At 40.1% G+C, this 22,515-nt stretch overlaps 1 protein-coding gene across 1 annotated transcript in view; it reads left to right on the top strand.

Moving 5' to 3' along the window:
• LOC104593785 (uncharacterized) overlaps window positions 1-22,515 on the top strand; it is a 35,874-nt gene that overhangs the window by 5,716 nt on the left and 7,643 nt on the right. The window contains exon 3 of the mRNA XM_010253786.3: window positions 21,459-21,551. Within this exon, the coding sequence (XP_010252088.1) occupies window positions 21,459-21,551 (93 nt within the window). The remainder of the gene's footprint in view (window positions 1-21,458; window positions 21,552-22,515) is intronic.

The raw sequence follows: 22,515 nt of genomic DNA, 5'->3' as shown, positions 1-22,515 counted from the left end.
AGGGTCCATGGGACATGTCTGTTACATCTTGCCCAAGATATAACAACTTTTGAATCTCCTTCCACTTCCACCTGTCAAAAACCCAATTGCTTTGCCAACCGGAGCCCCTGTAGTAATGCTCGTAACTCTGCCTTTGTTGAATTTGTAATGCCAATTGGCCCTGAATATAGAGCCAATATCTTACATTCCCCATTCCTGATTGCTCCCCCTATTCTTGCCACTCTTGGGTTGCCCATAGAGCTTCCATCAAAATTCAGTTTTACTTTGTTAACCTCAGGTGGTTTCCATTCAGCTCTTAGAATTTCCTTTTCTCTAGAGGACTGCTATTTCCTTCCATGCCCTTAGGATGCCAATTACTGAGAAAAGTTGGAAATTGACTAAGGTTTTTATCCACAATGCAAACCTCACCTTTATGCTGTCAATGACCTCTTCCAAAGTTCAACTTTTTTCAGCAAAAAAAATGTTATTTCTTTCCTCTCATACTTCTCCAAGCAATAGTTGCTTTAGTAGCTCTCCACATTATTCTCCCTCTTTTCTTTTATTGCCTCAAGAAGTTGGGATTGAAGATGTCTGTCACCTCTTGGGGAGGGATCCACCTGTAGTCAAAGAGAGAACAAAAAAATTTTCAAATACGAACAGTGATTTAAAAGGCTCGCCCAGGCGCACAGGCGAGGCACGTTTTAGGGTATGCGCCTCGCCTAGGTCCTAGGCGCAGCCCTTTCAAAAGGCGCACAGAGAAGCAACAAGAAAACACAACAGTAAGAATGACTAAAGCATTACAGTTGAGCCCAAAAGCACTGTGCCCTGTTAACCCCTTGTTTTGCCAGTTGATCTGCAATATTATTTTGACATTGCGACCCACTGAAATTCCACCTGCCTATTACTTTGCAATCTTCTGACCTTTTTTTTTTTTATCTCATTCTGAAAGTACCATGGGGCCTTTTCAGGTTGTTTCATCCAACTGATGATCATCTTTGAATCTCCTTCTATTATCAATTTATTGACTTTTATTTCAACAGTTTTTTGTATCCCAAATGCCATAGCATTCCATTCTGCTGTTATGGAGTCCCCTGGGCTAAGAGGGCAGGGATATAGTCCCCAAATTGCTCCACTGTCATCTCTTATCACCCCTCCTATTCCAGAGGGCCCTGGATTACCCAAATTGCTTCCATCAAAATTTAGTTTAAGGAAGCCATTCACTGGTGGGTCCCATGATTTTATCAGTTTCCTCTTTGAATGAGAAGAAGCTGCTATTACCTTCCAGTTCCTGGTTAAATCATCATGACTAAAGTCTGAAAACAGACTTAAAGTCTTAACCCAATGTACCACCCTTACCATAGCCCTTTCTATTACAACTTCCTTGCTTCTTTTCTTTTCCTCAAAGATTCTCAGGTTTCTTTTCTCCCAAATGGTCCATATGATTGCTGCCCTCGTACATCTCCACATTACTCTCCCTCTCTTTTTTGGCAACCTGAAAGTAGAAGGGCCAAACAACCTGTCCAGACTTCCTAGAGTGTTCCACCTGCACCCAAAGAGTGAGAAAAACCAGTCCCAAGTACAATAAGCAAAAGGGCAAGAGATAAGAACATGATAAGCAGTTCCACCATTAGATTCACATAGGTAGCACCAGTTTAGGGAGAGGCACCATCCTGGTCTCTTTCTCTGTAATAAGCAGTGTTTTAAAAGCGAAAGGCGCAAGGGCCATTTTGCGCCTGAGGCGCAAGGCGCAAGGTGAGGCGTGCGCCTCTTTGAGGCAAGGTGCACAATTTAAAAAAAAAGCTAAAAAATAAAAAAAATTCAAAAAATTATAAAACATAATATTAATAAAAATATAAACTTAAGCTTTAAAATAAATGTTTTATAAAACCTGTTATTTAAAATTAAAATACATAAACATAACATGTAAAGCATATTCAAATGAGAATTTAAAAATGAAATCAAACATATAAAACATTTTCAAGCATATAAAACCCACAATCTCTTTTTTTTTTTCCTCAATTTCATCAAGTAACTAATGTGACATATTACATTCTTAATTCTATGAGCCACCTTTGTGCCACGCCCCTCGTGGCAAGCCCAAACAAGCCCATTTTAGGGTTTTAAATTCTGAGTTTTCTCACAAAGGCGTTTGTTTCCCATGTAAATCTCCAAAGCCGTTTTCCTAGGAGAGCCGAGTTCTCTTTCAATCTCCCTAAACCTAACCCTCCCGATTCCTTCCTTTTGCACACTATCTCCCATCTAATTAAATGATCTTTCTTTCCCTCCTCCGGTTCCCACAAAAAAATCCCTCATTAGTTTTTCTAATCTTTTAATAATGGCTTGGGGCATTACCATTTTCCTAAGGGTACTTGGAATTTATTAAGTGTTTATTTTAGGGCATTGCCATGTTCATTTACTACATCTTGTTAAACTAATCTCCAAGCTATCTTAGGAACCATTGTACATATTGGCAACATGAGAAGTCATATTTATTGATTTACCTTTTGTTCATGTATCTGCATAATATCTTATTTTAACTTTATTTTTGTTTTAGTGATAGTTGTAATGGTAACACATTTGGTTTCTTTCTTTCTTTTTCCTTTCATGTGCAATGGATTTTTGTGGAAGAGAAGAAAATTTTCTCTTCCAAATACCATTGAATTGACTTATGGCTAGCTTCTTTTAGAATTTAAGCTAAATGAGAAAAAAACCTCCTACATTTCTGCAGTCTTTTAGAAGAAGGCAGCTGATTATTCAAGTGTTGAACTCTCCGGCTCATACAGTAATGGGACCTTTTACTTGTACTAATTAAAGGTGTTTTAAGAAATTAGAATAAATTCAATAGGAGTTTTTAGCTATATCTTCTCTTTGACACTTATTTGATCCCAGTTCCTCCTTTAATCTCTATGGTTCCCTTTTATATCAGAAAATCTCACAATGTTGTAAAGCCTCAGGTTATCAGGCCCCAAGTAGCTTTTGGTAATTCATTAGATTTTTTGATTGTCTTTATTGTACAACCTTGTACCTCCTGCAGGATTGAGTATTCCTGTTGAGTTCAAAAGATTCTGTGGTTTTATTAGACAATCTTGGTGGTACCCAGAAAGTGCAAGTACCTGGATTTATTTTTTTTGGTTTTCTTTCCTCAATTGGCATTGCATGCATCTCCTTTGATCTGGACCTTTTCTAGTTTTGTAGCTTTCACAAACCTTAAATGATAAAAAATTTCTTTTTTCTTTTCTTTTTCTTTTTTGTTTTGTTTTGGGGGGGGGGGAGGGTTCAAGCGTCTGGCTTGGGATGTGGTGGAAGCTGAAACTGCTAGGGAAAGGGGTGGAAAAAAGATAGAGAAAAGTAAGGCATATGAAGTGGGAAGGAAGGTGGTTATGATCGGAAGGTCCATTTATTCAAGGAAAGGGAAGAAAGAGGAGTGGTAAGAATGGTTAACCAAAGCTTGGTTTAACAGGTTGGTTTCGTAGTTGTGTAGTTGCTGTGGTTCCCTTTGCGTGCTATCACTGTTGGTTGTAGGTTCCAATATGATTGGTGGACAATTGAAGCACAAACACAAATACACTGTATAAGAACAAGTTCAAAAAACTACCCTGAAAGGGTAATTACTCCAATAGAATAAAGCATACAAGTCATAATATTCTCAATCCCCAAATCCCCATACCCTTCTACTCACTAGATCTCATCTCACCAAATGATCCTTCTTAGACTTGCTTGGCTCCCAAAATCTCTCATAATTTTCTCAGTTCTCCTAGCCACTTTCACTAGGATTCTGATTGTAGAGAGAAAGTAAATGGCCAAGTTGGACAGGTTAGCCTTGATTAAAGTGATCCCCCCCCAAAAGAGATGTAAATGTAATTCCTCTTCCACATGGCCAGTCTTTTGGTCAATCTCTCTATCACAGGCTTCCAAAAGTCATCGGCTCTCAGATTTCTCCCCAAGAGAGAGTCCTAAGTAAACCATTGGCCATGATTTTGTCTCACACTCAAGAAGGTTTGCTATAGAGTTTACTTCCTCATCCTCCACATTTTGTTCCTTGTCACATAGCTCTTCCCCAGATTTATCTTTAGGTTAGACATCCTTTCAAGTCTTTGGAAAATATCTATTAGATTCTTCAATTCATCTTCATTTTCCTCCTCACAAAAAAAGATAGTATCTTTTGCAAACTGAAGATGATTACTCTCATCTTGTCTACTTTCCATCCTTTTATCAAATATTACTGTACACTAATGATTAATCTGCTATCAAGGTCAGCAAAAAGGGAGAAAGTGGGCCCCTTGCCTCAATCCCTCTTAGCTTGGAAGAAATCTATTTCTACCCCATTAACCAAGATCAAATTGTGGCGGCTCTTTAAGCACTCTGTCATCCATCTACACCATCTTTCACCAAAACCTTCTCTAGAGTCTCCAACAAGAATGACCAGTCCACCATATCATAAGCCTTAAGTCAATTTGCACACTAGCCCTTTTCTACCATTATGTTTTCCCTCCTCCACACATTCATTTGCAATAAGGATCTGGTCTATTATTTGTGTACCCCACATGAAAGCATCTTGAAAAGGGGAGATTATAGATGGAAACACCTTCCTAATTCTCAAGGATAGCACCTTAGAAATGTTCTTATACATACTTTTCAAGCTAATAGGGCTGAAAACCTTTTAGGAATTACTACCACAAAGGTTGCATTAGCACTTTCATTTATTCTTCCTCTCTCAAAGAATTCATCAAATACTCCTCATGATCTTGTTTGATTACATCCAAGCAGTCTTGGTAAAAATCCACAGTAAAACCATCTGGGCTAGGTGCTTTAGATCTGTTCATCACAACACTACTTGCTTTATCTCTTTCTTATCAAAATTCATCTCTAGCAGCTCTACTTGTTCTCTTCTTAGATCTGCCCAATCCTCTCCACTTTTCATCTAGCTAAACTTATCTGTTAAAGGGTTTGTTGATCTATGTACCCATCTGAATAAGGTGTTCACTCTAGAAGGCAGAGCTCTAGTCTCTCTAATATAATCCCAGACTTCAGAACTGAACTATTTAACTAGGACAATGCATCTCTCTAACACTAAAAGGAAGTGCCTGACATGACTTCGGAAAACCTGAAAGACGGATATATTTCTATAATTATTTCAAATGGTACATGTTTCTCAAAGAATTTGTTAATGGACAGAGAAACACAACTGCACAAGCAACTTGGAAATACAGATTCATTTTAAGGGAATCATTAGCAGAAAAATTGGATGTCATCTTTCATTGGGTTTCTAGAAGTGATGGTTGATGGTTTAACAAGGCAAGGGGTAAATTGAACAGAAATGTATTGGGGTGTGGTTTCAAGGGGAACCTGATGCAAGACTTTTTTTAAGGGCAGACAACATGTGCTGGTCTACAAGTCTTCTCTTGTAAACTTGCATACAATGTTTACATTCTAGGGCAAATTTCTTAAAATACCCTTATGGTTTAGGAAATTGACTAACAATACCCCTACTGTTTACATATTGTCTTGAATTACCCTTAGGTTTTCTGACAATTGACCAATCCTTTCTTGTCATTAACGTTTGTTAACAGAGATATGAAAAGACTATTTTACCCTCCACTCTTTAAATTTTCAAAAGTACACCCATCTTCCTCTACTGCGATGACATCCCTAGTGTCGTCAACAACGTCATTCGACCAACTGAGACTGATCGCTCATCTTCGTTGTTGATGGGACCACTGATCTGAAGCTCGATAGAAGCCACTCACTTGAAGCAATTGAACCAAGCAACAAAGCACTGATATGAAGCTCGATAGATACCACTCACTTGAAGCAATAGAATCAAGCAAGAGAGCACCGATATGAAGCTCGATAGATACCACTCAATTGAAGCAAGAGAATCAAGTAAGGGGTGGTGGTTTCTAGGGTGGAAATTAAGTAAGCCAATGAAGATACCGAGTTGGATTATCAGAGGGTTGGGTAGTGCTAGGAAAAGAAGGGTAGTAAAGGATTTGATTAGAAAGGAAAACCCAGATATAGTCTTGTATCAAGAAACAAAAGTGGCAGTTTGGGATAGGAAATGGGTGAGAAGTGTGTGGTATTCTAGAGGAGTAGGGTGGTCTTTTCTGCCGTGATGTGGGGCTTTAGGAGGTATAGTGACTTTGTGAAGGAAAGAGGTAGTGGAGCCAATGGAAGAGCTAATAGGTCAGTTTACGATTTCTTTGAAATTTACGGGTGTGGGAGAAGAGTTTACCTGGATGATGGCGAACTTCTATGGCCCGAATAGATATGGAGAGAGAGGCGAAATGAGGGAAGAGTTCTATGATATAAGGGGTTTGTGGGAGGATCCATGGTGTTTAGGTGGGGATTTTAATGTGATTAGGTTTACAAATGAGACCAATAACCCCAATCAAGCGATCACAATTAGCATGAGGAGATTCAATGAGTGTGGCTGTTAGAAATCCCCCTCCAGTAGGCTGTCCTCACTTGGTCCAACCTACAATCTAACCCGAGATGCTCTAAGCTGGATAGGTTCATCTTTAGTTCAGATTGGGGAGAACATTGGTTAGGTCTGTCAGCTAGGGTCTTGCCAAGAAACACTTTAGATCATTGGCCGATAAGCATTGGAACTAGGAATTTCTTGAGTGGGAACCTTTCAGATTTGAAAATATGTGTTAACACATCCAAAATTTACCCATAAGGTTAAAGAGTGGTAGAGTGAAGAAGTGGTGGGTACCCTTGGGAGGGGTGTCAAATTTCACAGGAAAATTCAAAGGCTAAAAGGTAAAAATGAAGAGTGGAACATGAAGCATTTCGGGAGAGTGAAGGAGAAGAAATTAAGTGTTATTTCCCAGATTGAACTTTTGGATGAAAAAGGACACAACTTTCTTAGAAGAAGAAAGGACCTTAAGATGGACTATGAAGGAGTTGGGAGAGATAGTGCCAAGGGAAGAGATGTGTTGGAGACAAAAATCAAGGCATCAATGGATTAAGGAAGGGGGTGGTAATACTAAATTTTTCCATGCAATCGCTAATGGAAGAAGGAGAAAAAGCTTCGTGGAAAAGTTAGAGATCAATGGTGAAGTTGTGGATGATCAAGAGGAGATTGCTAACGTTTTCATGAATCATTTCAGGGCAGTTTACAAAAGACAGGGGGATGCGAGGCTTAGGGTGGATGGGTTAGAGTGGTCTAGATTGGACTTAGAGGTGGCAAATCAGTTGGAAAAGGATTTTGATTTGGAAGAAATAAAGGGAGTTGTGTTTTCAATGGATAGATCTAAAGCTCCTGGACCCGATGGTTTCACTATGGCTTTCTTTTAGGATTGTTGGGATATCATCAAGTTAGAATTGTTGGCAGTATTTGAGGAGTTTGCGAAGACTCACTTTATAAGTCCAGGGATCAACTCCACCTTCCTAGCTTTGATTCCTAAAAAGGGAGAGGCTGTTCAACCGAAAGGCTTTAGACCCATTAGTCTAGTGACTAGCATTTATAAAATTTTGGCAAAGTGTTGTCGTTAAGGTTAAAATCAGCCCTTCCAACCTTAATAAGCCAATCACAAGTGGCCTTTATTCAAGGAAGATAGATCATAGATCAAATCTTGATAGCAAATGAATGTGCAAAGGATTTCAAGAGAAGGGGGAAGAAAGGTTTTGTATGTGAGCTGGACTTGGAGAAAGCGTATGACATGGTCGATTGGTCTTTTCTGATGGAATCCCTGAGGAACTTTGGGTTTGGAGAGAAATGGTGTGGCTGGATTGAGGCTTGTTTAAAAACTTGCCATTTTTCAGTTTTAGTTAACGGAGTGGTTAGAGACTTCTTTCTAGCCTCTAAAGGGTTGAGACAAGGGGATCCTCTTTCTCCTTTCCTTTTCACCTTGGTAGTCGATGTGTTTAGTAGGCTCATTTCAAGAGCTGATGGGTTGGATATGTTTAGAGGATGGAAGGTAGGAAGAGAGGGTATTGTGGTGTCACACTTGCAATTTGTGGATGATACAATAATTTTTTGTGAGTCTAGAGATCCCTCAAAGGCCAGAAACTTGAAAGGAGTAATAAAGTTGTTGAATGTGTGTTGAAGATGAAGGTCAATTGAAAAGAGTTGTGTAGTGGGGGTAAATTTGGAGACAGAGGAGTTGAATAAGGTGGCAAAGTCCTTAGGTTGCCTTACATCTAGCTGGCCCTTGAAGTACTTGGGTATGCCTCTAGGAGATAATCCAAGAGAAGGAAGATTTTGGAATTCGATCGTAGAAAAATGCATAGAGAAGTTGGCAGTTTGGAAGAGAAACTACATTTCCCTCGGGGGTCGGATCACTTTAATTAGAGCTACTCTTGTGAACTTGCGAACTTACCTTCTTTTCGTCTTTAGAATGCCACAAAAGGTGATTTTGAAGGTAGAGAAAGTCATGAGGGATTTCTTGTGGGAGTCAGGGAAAGGGAGGAAGGATCATGTGGTTAGGTGGGAAATAGTGTGTAGGAGGAAGGTGTAGGGGGGTTTGGGATTAGGCAATCTAAGGAAGAAAAATACAACATTACTAGGTAAATGGCTATGGAGGTGGCCTCTAGAAAGGGAGAGACTTTGGCATAAAGTGGTAAGGAGTGTGCATGGTGTTGTAGACAATGGTTGGGATGCTGGTGTATCTCGACGTGCTACGCTGAAATCCCCATGGAAGGCTGTTCATAGTATTCTTCCCGTTTTCCTGAACCTGATCAGGTATGATGTTAGTACTAGAGATAGGGTTTTGTTTTGGGAGGATGTTTGGATTGGTGACTGTGCCCTCAAGGACTTCTTTCCCTCCTTGTATTTTTTTTTGATGAATAATAATAAGTTTATTGATTCAGAAGCAACTTTAGAGTGAGTTCATACATCATCCCAACGAGAGGCACAAGCTGCAGCCCCTCCTTGAGTCTTACAAGTAAACTAGGAAAGAAAAACAATAATCACAACTGAGCCAAAATAATTCTTCCCTATTTACCCTTTGCTTAGCTAACACATCTGACAAAGTATTTGCTGATCTCCCCACCCACTGTACAGTGACCAACATATTCCTTGTCAACCAACTAAATTTCTTCATTTCATTCTTGTATCGCCACATAGCCTCTTCAGAATTTTTTAACCAACCCACCACCACTTTGGAATCCTCCTCGATTATTAGGTGTTGTACCCCCAGCTGGTTTGCAAATTGCACCCCTTGTACAACAGCTAAGAGTTCTGCCCTGATGGAGTTCCCAATTCCCAAGGGACCTGGGTAGAGCAACAAAATCTCTCCCTTCTCATTTCTCAAAGCACCCCCCACTCCGGATAATCCTGGATTACCCATGTTGCTTCCATCAAAGTTCAACTTTATTGAGCCTTCGGGTGGAGGAGACCAGCTTGTAATTGATTTGTCCTTTAAAGATGAGCACCTTGCTACTGCTGACCAATTTCTCCAAAGGTCATTAAAGGAGAATTGATGGAAGATTTCCAAGGTCTTCAGCCAATGTATTGCCCTGTTTAACACACAGTCTTTCAAATCTTGGCTGTTCCTTTCCTTGTCTTGAAAAATTCTGAGATTCCTTTCTTCCCAAAGAGTCCAAGTCAAAGCAGCACGAGCACATCTCCACATAATTCTCTCTATTTTTGTAGGCCAATAAAAGGTAGAATGGTTGAAGAGCATGTGAACTTCTGCTGGTAGACTCGAACTACCCCCAAACAACGAAAGTAGCCAAGCCCAAAGGTCTGCAGAAAAGGGACAAGATACTAGTAGATGGTAACAATCCTCACCGTGAGCTCTATAGAGGATACACCAATTAGGAGAAATACAGAGAAAAGGTCTTCTCTTTTGTAGGTTGTCTAAAGTGTTTACTTTCCCATGGAATACTTCCCAACAAAAAGCCATAATTTTTGGGGGGAATGGCCTGCACCAAATTTCTTTAGACGGAAAGGGTTGGTGAGAAGAAAGTTGAGAGATGGACTTGAAGAAAGAAGCACAAGAGAAGGTTCCAATGGGTCTAGGAGTCCAAACTCTCTTATCTGGCTTGGAGGGATCCAAACAAACCTGATTAGGACAACCAAGCAAAATAGAAAGAGACTCAATTTCAGCATCCCTAAGTCCTCTACGAAACCCAAAATCCCAAGTAGGATCTAAGGGTGTTCCCAAAGGTGAAACAAATTTTGAGACCACCTCGTTTTTGTACAAAGAAATAGAAAAAAGCGAAGGTTTGTATTCCATCTTGTGTTTTAAAAACGAGCCAATTCAAAGGTTTGTATCCTCATCCTTTTCTTCTGGCATAAACTGGAATCTGGGTTTTAGAAGAGATTTGAGAGATTCTGAGCTCGACCAGGTTGCTTTGCTCCTTAAAACTATTGGTCCCATTTGCTTCGACCCTCTTTCTGTAGATTCCCGTATTTGGAAGCCTTTACCTTCGAGATCCTTTTCTTGTGCTTCTTTCTTTGCTTCCTTGTGCTTCTATCCATTGTCTCAACCTTTTCATAACAAGGAAGTTTGGTCCAAACCTGTCCCTCCTAAAGTTGGAGCCCTTTGTTGGGAAGTCTCCCTCGGGAAAATCAACACTTTGGATGTTTTGCAAAAATGAAGACCTAGTCTTTGTACCTATCCTAACTGGTGTACCCTATGCAAAGCAAACGAGGAAAGTTGCTACCATCCACTATACTTTAGTGTGAACTGTGTGGGAGGAACGAAATGCTAGAATCTTTAATGACAAGGAGAGGGATCAAACATGCGTGTTAGAAAGTATCTTATGTAGGGCCATAAGTTGGGTAAAATCCTTGGATCTGTTCTCTTCCTACACTTTTGATGACATAAAGAGAAATTGGGAACAACTAGCTAAAAGTTCTGCAGTCAGAAGCAAGCCGGTGGTGGATTGGAAGTCTCCTGATGCAGGCGTCATTAAACTAAACTTTGATGGCAATAGTTTGGGCAACCTGGGGCCATCTGGAATAGGGGGAGTCTTTAGAAATGATGAGGGTCAGATTGTAGCTCTATTTTCTGGTCCTATAGGGTGGGGAGACTCATTAAATGCAGAACTCCAAGCTGTGTTACAAGGAGCAGAATATGCAAAAGAGTTGGTAGTGGAGCATTTAATGATTGAAGGTGATTCCAAATTGGTTATTGGATGGCTAAAAGAACCAGAGACGGCAGCCTAGCCGTACAGGGGGGCTTTGAGAAGATTTAAGTGGCTGACTTCAAATATTTCAGTCATAGTTCAATGGGAAAGAAGATCGGCAACTGGGCTGGCTGACCTCCTAGCTAAACAAGGAGTACATAGGAATCAACTCTTTTGGGCTCAATTGTAAGCTTTATGATGTAGTTTGGAGCCTGCACCTCGCGCCTCTTAGTGGGGAATTGTATGATGTATACTTAGTTCTTTAATTAATAAAATTTTCATTACCATTATCTATAAAAAAAAGCAAGAGAATCAAGTGAGAGTTTTTCTTTTCTTTTTCCCGTAAACAGAATGAGGAAGAACCACTGATCTCATATATCAATTGAGCTGAAACCAGATCACCAACACCAAAATACCTTGAAATCATCGAGGTATGAGAGACGATATCCCTTTCAGCCATTTCATCATATAAAAGGCATGCTTCATCAACGAATCCACATTTCAAAGACATATCCAGGAGACAGTTCAGGATATAAATATCTGACTGGAAACCATACTTCACTATGTTATTATGAATCTGTTTTCCTTCTACGAATGCCTCCAAACCACTACAAGACTTAGAACAAAAGGGTAAGTAGGGTGATTTGGGTCAATACCTGGTCGACACATATCAACAAAAAAGACTATAGGTGGTAATGTCCATTTTGGGATCCATCCTCTTGTCACAAAAGTCTACAAATAAGGGCTTGGGTGCGGGATTTGATGAAAAACAGAAGAGGCTAGATGCATCTGGCGAGCAGAGTTGCATAAATCAATGAGCTTGATTGCAAGAAAGCTTGAATTTTTTAGCCCATTTGTGAATAATTGCACGAGTATTGCAAACGGTTCTCACCGTTTCTGAGAAACCTCCCCATCTCTCACCATCACCTCCCCTCTCCCCCCCTCTCTTAGGCGGCCATCTACTCTACCCCATTGAACCTCAACTAATATTTTTGATAGGAAACAGCAACTTTCATTAGATAATTGAAAAGATTACAGGCGTACCACCCACAAAATGGATGGAAAAAGAAAATCAAAAACTTACAAGTAGGCCCAAAACAAAGCCTCCCTAGTAACTCCATGCTTAGCTAAAGTGTCAGCCATTCCATTTGTTGACTTTCTTACCCAATTAAAGTGCACCCTAATCTCCCTTGCTAAGCTAATAATCTCTCTTAGAGGCTGTCTAAGAGACCACACTCCCAGGTTTCCAGTTTGCATCCACTTTATTACCAGCTTGGAGTCTCCTTCCACTTCTAATTGCTGCATGCCCCATTGGTTTGCCAGTTTCAAACCTTGAAGTAAGGCCATTACTTCTGCCCTTAATGAATCTCTCACCCCAATTGGGCCCGAGTAAAGGGCCAAGACTTTTCCTTCCTCGTTTCTGTACACACCCCCAACTCCCGACTGAGTTGGATTACCCAAGGAGCTTCCATCGAAGTTTAGCTTCACCTTGAACTGAGGCGGTGGTACCCAACAATCTTGTACCACATGGGAGGAAGGCGATGATATAGCTATAACACTCCAATTTCTAATTAAGTCTGCTGAGGAGAAATCCTTGAAGAGATGATGTACTTTCAACCAGTGCATAACCTTGATGGTGACAACCTCCACAAGTGCTTCCTTGGATTTTTCTTGCCCTAGGAAAATCCTATTGTTTCTCTCTTCCCAAATTGACCATAGGATGGCAGCTCTTGTTATTCTCTACATTACCCTGCCCCTTTTCCTTGGCTGTTGGAAGAAGCTAGAGTCAAAAAGGTTCAACACACTTGAGGGAGGGTTCCATCTATAGCCAAACAAAGAAGAGAACCAATTCCTCAAATAATAAGCAAAAGGACAAGAAATCAAAAGATGAGTTGCCGTCTCACCATTTCTTAAGCAAAGGTAACAAACATGTGGGGAAAGGCTCCAGTCTGGTCTTTTTCTTTGAAGTACATCCATAGTATTGATTTTTTGAAGAGCCACTTCCTAGCAAAAAGTCCTAACTTTTGGTGGCACAGGAGAATACCAGATATTTTTAGCAGGAAAAGAGACAAACACAAAAGAAGATTGGACTAAGGCGTTGAAGAAAGATGAACAAGAGAAAGTCCCTAAAGAGGACTCTTTCCAAATTCTACTATCTGGGCAGGAAAGATCTAGGAAAACTGAATTCAACACAGTGAATAACTCATTTGCAGAAGCCAATTCTAAATCCCTCAACCCTCTTCTCAAACCCTAATCCCAAGTCCCCTCAGACACACGAAGTGAGGAGATGGTTTTGAATTTATTTAGGGAAAGAGATTGATCTACTGTCATTAAAGGTTTTCCTCAATTCAAAACATACATTCGTTAGTTGGAGAGGCGGTCCCCCAGTTTTAAGCATTTGTCATCGACGACACAGTTTCAGTGCATTCCGCCAGTCGCCAGCAATACCGTCTATTGAATTTTTTAGCCCATTTGTGAAGAATTGTGTGAGGATTTGATTGAATTGGTGAATATGAACAGTCAATTTTAACAAATAGATGCATTTGTCTTCTGGCCTTTAATTTCGTTGATGAGTGACCAAACATGATCTCAGGAAACATGTTGCCCCTTTTCGAAAATCAGGGCAGGGAATGCAGCTGTAGTGGTACACAGGATCTAGTTCTTTCACCATTGATTACAGAGAGAAAGAGAAGAGGGAAGCAAGGAGATGGGCAGAACGAGAGGTGACCGGGGAGGAAGACTGCCCCCCAAAATCATTGCAAAATGCAGCATAGGGTATTTTGGGAAATTTTGAAGAATACATCAGTCATGTGATGTCACATGTGACGGAGTGTGACGGAAAATTAACGATAGGGGAAGTTTTAGACAATTGTCAGAAAACTTAAGGGTACTTTAAGACAATAATCAAACAGTGAGGGTACAATTTGTCAAATAGCTAAACAGTAGAGGTAGTTTAAGAAATTTGCCCTAAATTCTAATTAAATTTTGGTAAATTCCCCTTTAGTACCCTGAACTTTGGGGGTAGTGTCAAGTTAGTACCCGAACTTTCAAACGTGTCACTACAGTACCTAAACTTTCAAAAAGTGTCAAGTTGGTCCCTGCTGTTAACCGACTGTCAGTTATCTGTTGAAAATGTCAAAACTACCCTTCAAAAGAAGACACTGTTCATTGTCTTCTACCTTGAGACTGAACTGGTTGAGGTGTTTGAGATTCTGGACTAATGAAGTCATTGACTTCTACCTTTAGATGTGAAACACATTCTTGCATAGTTATTTCTTTGCTTTCAGTTATTGCTTCTTGCTATCATATTTCATGTTTTTTCTCTCTTTTTCTTTGAAGATAACCGGTTCAGTCTCAAGGTAGAAGATAATGAACAGTGTCTTCTTTTGAAGGGTAGTTTTGACATTTTCAACAGATAATTGATGGTCAGTTAACGACAGGGACCAACTTGACACTTTTTGAAAGTTTAGGTACTGCAGTGACACGTTTAAAAGTTCGGGTACTAACTTGACACTACCCCAAAGTTCAGGGTACTGAAGTTGAATTTTCCCTAAAATTTTTCATAGTTACTAATAGAAAAAGTTAATGGACATAGCTCTAGTCTCTCTCTCTCTCTCTCTCTCTCTCTAATGTCTAATGTCTAATCACTAACAACTCAGCTCTTGTGGAGTTGCCATGCTCAATGGACCCTGAAAAAATAGCTAAGGTGATGCTAAAACTGTCTCTTATGGTTCCTCAGACACCTGAAGGTTCCAGATTTCCCAAGCTACATCCATCGGAATTGGTCTTTATCTTCAGTTGGTGGCTGCTGTTGCAGACAGCTATTGTGCTTAATTGTGGGGGACACAACTACGCATTACCATCCTCTAAGGATATTTTCCAAGGAAAAGAGGGAAAAGATCTCTAGAGTCTATTCATTGTGTCATTTTGATTGAAACGCTCTAGATAATATCTTCTTTGGATCAGTTCTTTCCATTGAAAATTCTATTGTTGTTTTCTTCCAAAATTATCTAAAGAAAAGCTGCTCTAGGGGGAAACTGACTGAAGAAAATCTGAAGATGGGAGAGTTTGTGGAGGTAGGCCGTTGGAAAAAAACTTTGAAGATTGAAGCTAAGGAGCTCCTATTTGAGGAACAGAGATTAAAAGGTCAGCTGAGCTTGAAAATCAGGGAAGCAAAGAAAGGGATGGTGCTGTCAGAAGGTTTGGGGGTGATTGAAGGGCTCAACGAGTTTGTGGAAGGTGCAAGTAACAAAGGCAAACAAAATAGTTGGAAAGAGTTTCTCTCAGAAACTGGAAGAAGATTTGTAGTAGAGTGTAAGAGAAATTCTAAAGGCTTTTTCATTTCTTGGACAGAATTTTTTGGCAAGGGTAGGAAGCAGATGGTCTGTTTCCCAGAGGGAAGGAAAAGTCAGGGCTGGAAGGCAGTTCATTGGGTATTATGTGAACTGCTGCAATGGTTGGGTGCTAAAAGAGAAGTAGCAGAAAAAAGGAAGATAAGCAGTTCTACTAGTATGGAGAGCAATAATAAGCAAGAGACTCTTATAATGACAGCTTGAGCAGGTAAACACAGAATGGGAGTAAACCTACAGAGAGGAGATTGGGAAAGTAAACTGATAGTTAAAGCTTCAGCTCAGATTCTAGATTGGAGGGAAGTTGCAGATTTGTTAACAGCAAGCTTGAAGTTGAAGAGTATGTTTATATTAACACCCTTTGAGAAAGACAAGGCTTTGCTGGATTTGCTTGAGAATAGAGTAGAAGCTGAGGCTTTAAATATCCAAGCTGAATTTGGGAACTTCACACTATCAAGATGGTGTCCAGGATCAAACTCCAAAGATTTCTTTGTTGAAGACGGAGTGCTGGTGCGTTTCTTAGGCCTTCTCTTTCACTTGTGGAAGCAAGAATTAGCTGAAGCCATTGCTCTGATGTGTGGAGGATCACTAGGAGGTGTCTCTTGGGGGGACCTCTTTTCAGCTTCCATTTTATTGAATGGAGTAAAACCTGAGGAGATTCCTCGGAAGATAGAGGTGCGAGTTGAAGGACAATTTTACTCAGTGTGGCTGGCTTCATCCATTGAACATGCGCTTTGGAAAGATGCTCGTAGGGAGGGAGATGAGAAGGTTGAAGAAGAAGAATTGCGTGGCAATAAAGGATTGGATGGTTCAAACAAGAATAGCACTTTCACTAAAATGGAAAAACAAATGTTGGAGAAACAAAAGGTAGTATTCAGGGGGAAGGTCTTATGCGTGTAGAAGAAGAAAACAGTCTGGAGGGTGGTTGGACTTTTGCACAGGTTGTAACTGGCGCCAATATGGTTTTCTTAAACAAGGAGAAGGTGTTGGTTCAGGGAAGAACCGAACCTAGGTTTGATAAAACCAAACCGAACTTTGGGATGAATGTGTGTGACCCTATTAAAAGTCACGTGAAGTCGCGAGTCTTTAAGAATGGGCCATGTAATAAGCTAAAGCCCATGTTGAGGGAACTAAGTGTTAGTAAAGGCCCAAATGGGTCAGCGGGCCCGACCCAGTCAATTAAAAAGGCGCTTGAGCCTTTAAAGACTCACGTGACTGGGGATAGATCTAAGGCAAACGACAGAAATCGTCTATCATTGTCTTCCTCAAGCTCTTCGACCTCTGCGAAGAACCTTTTTAATCGTCAATTAAAAAGGCGCATGAGCCTTTAAAAGCTTCGTCGGCTGGCTCTCTACGGTGGCTTCCAGTGAAAAAACCTCAACGATCATCTCCTGATCGTCGTAATCCGTGCTGTCAGAAGAAGTAATCCAGAGAAATGCGACTTGAATCTTTTGTTTGAAGAGGAGGATTGCTTTGATACTGATTTTGAAATTGAGGATACTTTGAGCCTTGGCAGTATCGACTTCTCTCAAACAAAGGACCTCTTTGAAGATGGCATTTAAACACTGAAGTGTTGTTCCTAGAGGAAGACGTTTGTGGCTCTTTGACAGGATTTCAAGCGGCAGCTCCCTCCCCCCCGCTAGGTTGTACTTCACATAAGGTCTGTATGGGTTCAACAGCTGTTATGGAAGATGCACAGGGACATCTACTCCAACAAACAAACCCACCTTTGGACTGCAACATGCTCAAGTTATCTATTTAGGGGATCAAAACTCATTATTGTCGTTCTACGCAGAATCACCGATTAGGAGGCAACTTTTAATGGTAGCTTCGGCTACATTGGTTAATACAGATTTGATTGAACCTAGACAACTTCCAAGGATCAATCAATCAGGAGGACCATGCCTAGATTCGATGCCTTCGATAGCACCTTCAACTCTTGTTCCCACTTTACCAATTCCCTTTGATTCAAATACGCCTGTGGATTTGTTTTTTGCTACTAACAAGGGTCCTTTGCCTGGAATAGGTACTTCGGCTTCTCAACCAGAAGGAATGGCCAACGGAGGGGAGAGTGGGACTGCGGTTAAGGGTTGTGGAGAAGAGGAGGGGGAGTTCTTATTGAAAAGGAAGCAGGAAGAAGAATTAGAGAGAATTTGGGAGCGGATTTGTGCTCTCTTGGAGGATTATAAAGAGAAAGAAGAGCAAATGGAGGTTACCCCTACAAAATTGAAACAGAAGAAGGAAATTGAGGACAAAATTGAAAGCCTGGAACAGGGACCGTTTTGGGAGGATAAAGGATTTAAAGTCTTTCTTGTTGACTCAAATTGAAGATTTGGACAAAAAGAAATCTCAAAGGACTATGAATGCACATGAACGAAAGTTGAGATGGAGTTTAAAGAAGGAATTAGAAGAGGTCCTGTTGCTAGAAGAGATTTCATGGAGGCAAAAATCAAGGTTTAAATGGATCAAGGAAGGAGATGGGAATACAAAATTTTTTCATGCGATGGCCAATGGGAGGAGGAGGAAAAATTTTGTAGCACAACTTGAGATTGATGGAGAGGAAATCTCCTCTCAAGAAGAGATAGCTAGATCGTTTTAAGTCAATTCTGAGAAGACCTCTTGATTGTAGGGTGGAAGTGGATGGTCTAGACTGGCCAAGTCTTTTTGAGAGGGACAGAGGATGGTTGGAAAGAAACTTTGAGGAGGAAGTGATCAGACAAGTAGTTTTCTTAATGGATAGATTTAAGGCTCCTGGGCCAGATGGATTTACGATGGCCTTTTATCAAGGTTGTTGGGACATAGTTAAAAATGATTTATTTGAGGTCTTCAGGGAGTTTGAGGATAATTACGTTGTTAGTCCTGGAGTAATGCTACTTTTGTAGCTCTTATTCCCAAGAAGGCAGTCGCTAAGCATCCTAAGGACTTCAAACCAATTAGCTTGGTGACTAGTGTTTACAAAATTTTGGCTAAGGTCTTATCCTTGAGGATCAAAGTGGTACTTCCCTCTCTAATTAGTCAAGCTCAAGGTGCTTTTGTACAAGGAGGGCAAATAGTAGATCAGATTTTGATAGCTAATGAATGTGTGGAGGAGATGAAGAGATCAGGTAAAAAAGGCTTTGTCTGTAAATTGGATCTTGAAAAAGCCTATGATTTGGTGGATTGGAGCTTCCTCTTAGAGGTGCTAAGTAAGTGTGGGTTTGGGAAAGATGGTGTGAGTGAATTAAGGGTTGTCTCACTTCTTGTCGTTATTCTATCCTTGTCAATGGAGTAGTTAAGGACTTCTTCCTAGCTTGTAGAGGCCTAAGACAAGGTGATCCACTCTCCCCCTTTTTATTCACTCTTGTTGCTGATATGTTAAGTAGATTTATTTCAAAAGCAAATAGGGAGGAGGTAGTGAGTGGTTGGAGAATAGGAAGAAATAGTGTGCCTGTGACTCACCTTCAGTTTGCAGATGATACTGTAATCTTTTGTGAAGGAAGCAATTTGAGGAAGGTTGGGAACCTTAAGAACTTAATTAATTGTTTTGAAAAGGCCTCAAATCTAAAAATCAACTTTGAAAAAAGTTGTGTGGTGGGAGTCAATATGGATGCTCAAGAAATAGATGCTATTGCAGGTTGCTTAGAGTGCTCCACCTCATCCTGGCCCTTAACTTATCCAGGTCTTCCCCTAGGAGCTAACCCAAAGAAAAGCCGCTTTTGGATCCCTGTTGTGGAAAAGTTTGGAAAGAAGTTGGTAAGCTGGAAAAAGAATTATATCTCTATGGGGGGTAGAGTGATTTTGATCAAATCCACACTTTCTAATTTGTCGGTTTACTTTTTGTCTGTGTTTAAGATTCCTACTAGGGAAGCTAAGAGGATAGAGAAGATGATGAGGGACTTCTTGTGGGAGTCGGGGCAAGAGAAGAAGGATCATTTTATTAGATGGGAGATAGTTAGTTGAAGTAAGGAGGAAAAAGGATTAGGATTAGGGAATACTACTTTTAAGAATGTAGCTCTTCTAGGTAAGTGGTTGTGGAGATGGCCTTTAGAGAGGGAGAGGTTATGGCATGAAGTGGTGGCAAGTATCCATGGCTATTCCGGAAATGGTTGGGATGCAGGGGTATCTAGACGGGCAGCTCTTGCAACACCTTGGAAGTCAATTCATGGCATCCTCCCACGGTTCCTACGCTTTGTAAGGTATGATGCTTGCTCTGGGACTCGTGTTCTTTTATGGGAAGACACTTAGGTGGGAAATTTGCCCCTTAAGGATCTGTTCCCTTCTCTCTTCTCTATTTCCCTTTATAAAAAAGAACCTGTCTTCCTTTCTTTTGTCCCCATATACCCCTTTGTCGACAAATTGGGATGTTGGCTTCTGTAGAGGGTCGAGGGATGAGGAATCCTTATCAGTTTTTGAGCTCTTATTGTTACTTGATTCTGTTTGCCTGGACCCATTAATTTTTGATAGGAGGATTTGGACTTTGACTCCGAAAGGGTCGTTTACTTGTGCATCTTTCTTTAATTTCCTTTGCTCTAGTTCCTCTCCTCGGGCTTTCCCAATTAAGGAAGTTTGGTCTAGGCCTATTCCCCCAAAAATTGCTGTGTTTTGTTGGAAGTTTACTATGGTAAAATCAATACGATGAATAACCTGCAGAAGAAAAAACCTTTCTTGTGTTTATCCCCTAACTGGTGTATTTTGTGCAAAGCACAGAATGAGGACTGTTACCACTTATTGATTTTTTGTCCTTTTGCTGCAGCCATTTGGAATTGGGTATTTGATTTGTTTGAGTGCAGGTGGAACTTGCCAACTAAGGTAAATTTGCTGTTTTCCCCTTCTACCTTTGTATGGACCACAAGAAGAGGGAGAATCATGTTGAAGTGTATAAGAGCAGCTCTCCTTTGGACTATTTGGGAAGAGAGAAATTCTAGAATTTTTCAGGAGAAGGAAAGAAGCATTCTTGAGGATTTAATGAAGACCTGGTTCAGTATTCTCAAAGTCAAACCCGATTTAAGAGTGTATTGTTACAAGGACTATTTTGTGGCTGAAATTCTTAAGGCTCTTTGAAGATTATTTCTTTGAGGATTTAATGAGGAATTGGTCTCCAGTTGCCCTCACTTCCTCTGGGAAGCCTAGAGTTCAAGTAATTTGGACTCCGCCGATGGAGGGTTTTGTTAAGCTGAACTTTGACGGAAGTGGTCAGGGTAACCCAGGACCGTTTGGGATTGGTGGTGTACTGAGAGATGAGAACAGCAACATCATTGCCTTTTTTCGGGACCGGTGGGGATAGGAGACTCTGTGAGGGCTGAACTCTTAGCTGTGGCACAGGGGGTACAGATTGCTTATCAACTTGGAGTGCAAAACTTGATAATTGAAGGAGACTCCAAGGTGGTAGTAGGATGGTTGGCTGACCTGGGTACTGTCACTTGGAACTTTAAGGATATTTTAAAAAAGGTCAAATGGCTATTGAGGGGCATGATAGTTAGAGTTCAGTGGTTGGGTAGATCGGCTAATGCCTTGGCTGATTATCTTGCTAAACAAGGGGCTACTCGGGTTTCATTGTATTGGGCTTCTTTGTAATTTTCTTTTTCCTTTGTTATGTTCTTTAACTAAAGGGTTGATGGTTTCTTCCATCTTCTCTCCTTAAAGGGGAGGTAGCATCTCGTGCCTCTCCCTAAATTGTACTATCTTTGGCTTTGATTTAATAAATCTGACAATTCACTGATAAAAAAAAAAGCTCCTCTAGTACATGTCAACATATTTTTTTAATGGAAGTTTCTGCATGTGCTCAGTCATGAAAATGACATGGTATCTGACATGTGAAATTCCAATGATGAAGTGGCCTTATTACATTGTACCTGACAGATGGATTCAAGATTTCTTATAATTACACATCCAACAGTTCCTATGTCCAGCTACATGCTCAACCACATATCTCATTTTCAGGGATGCTGCTATCTTTTCATTGTAGATACCTTAGATATGATTCCATTGGATCAGTTTTTACCTTTTGGTAACTTTTTACCTGCTACATTTATCTTGTTAAGACATTAAAAATTGGTTTTCTTTTCATGGCAGGTTAAGCTCGTTAAATGCCTTGTACAGAATATTGTAGTAGACATCTCCTTCAATCAGCTAGGAGGACTCTGTACGCTATGCTTTCTTGAGCGGGTATGATTGGAGATTCACTGTAGTATTCAAAATTTGGATCAATTAGTTATTGTTGACAAATAATACTACTTACATTGTTATATGTTAGAGAACTTAGAGTCACAATGACCTGGCATATTAGTTCGAGTAACTCAAGGTAGTGACCAACAGTTTTTTTGTTTTCACAGGTATTTGCAGTATTGAGATAATGTGAAATATTTAATCATGGAGATATTGTTTCTGATTATATGTTCTGCTGAAAATATTTAGGTTGAATCTTTTCTTGTTTCCTTTTAATGATCGACTGTCTTTTATTTCTGATTTCCTTTTTTGGTTTCTCTGTCACGATCTATTGGAAGATCTGAATGAGCAATCCTGGTGGGAGAAGTGTGGGGAATACTATGATGGAAGAGGATGTCCTGAAATGGACAGATAAATGGCCAGGATTTGTTAGGAACAAAATGGGGAGACAAAGATGGTGTAGGCAATTCAAACTAGTTGTTAACATGTTATTAATCCAGCCTTGGGAGAGGCAGCAGAGGCCATCTGGGTCATTTCCAAATCTTGAATTTGGATCATCTCCAGCACATCCAATGGATGACCAACCAGATTTGTTTCCCCCTCCTCAACAATGATGATCCACTTCGTATTTCCTAAATGTTCTATGCAAACAATTTTTTTATTGAACTCCTTTTTAAGGTAAATGACTTTCTTTTAACATAGTGGAATTATCGTTATTCTTTTAAATTCCAAAAAGTCCACGTTTCTTTTCAGAAAAAAAAAAGATACAAATTGTATTGTTTCCATTCTTTGCCCCTAATTTAGTAGTTGAGTATTTATTTTTCTGATGAATAATAGAAATTTCATTGATTATATTAAAATATGTAATATTATACAGATCCCAAGCATCCTATTGGTATGGTAGCTGGGAAACCACCTGCACCACCACATGGTCTTCACTCTTATTGCTACAAAACTGTTCCAA

Source organism: Nelumbo nucifera, chromosome 5 (assembly GCF_055504915.1).
Source record: "Nelumbo nucifera cultivar China Antique chromosome 5, China Antique-T2T, whole genome shotgun sequence".
NCBI lineage: Eukaryota > Viridiplantae > Streptophyta > Magnoliopsida > Proteales > Nelumbonaceae > Nelumbo > Nelumbo nucifera.
This window is presented reverse-complemented; position numbering and strand designations above follow the sequence as displayed.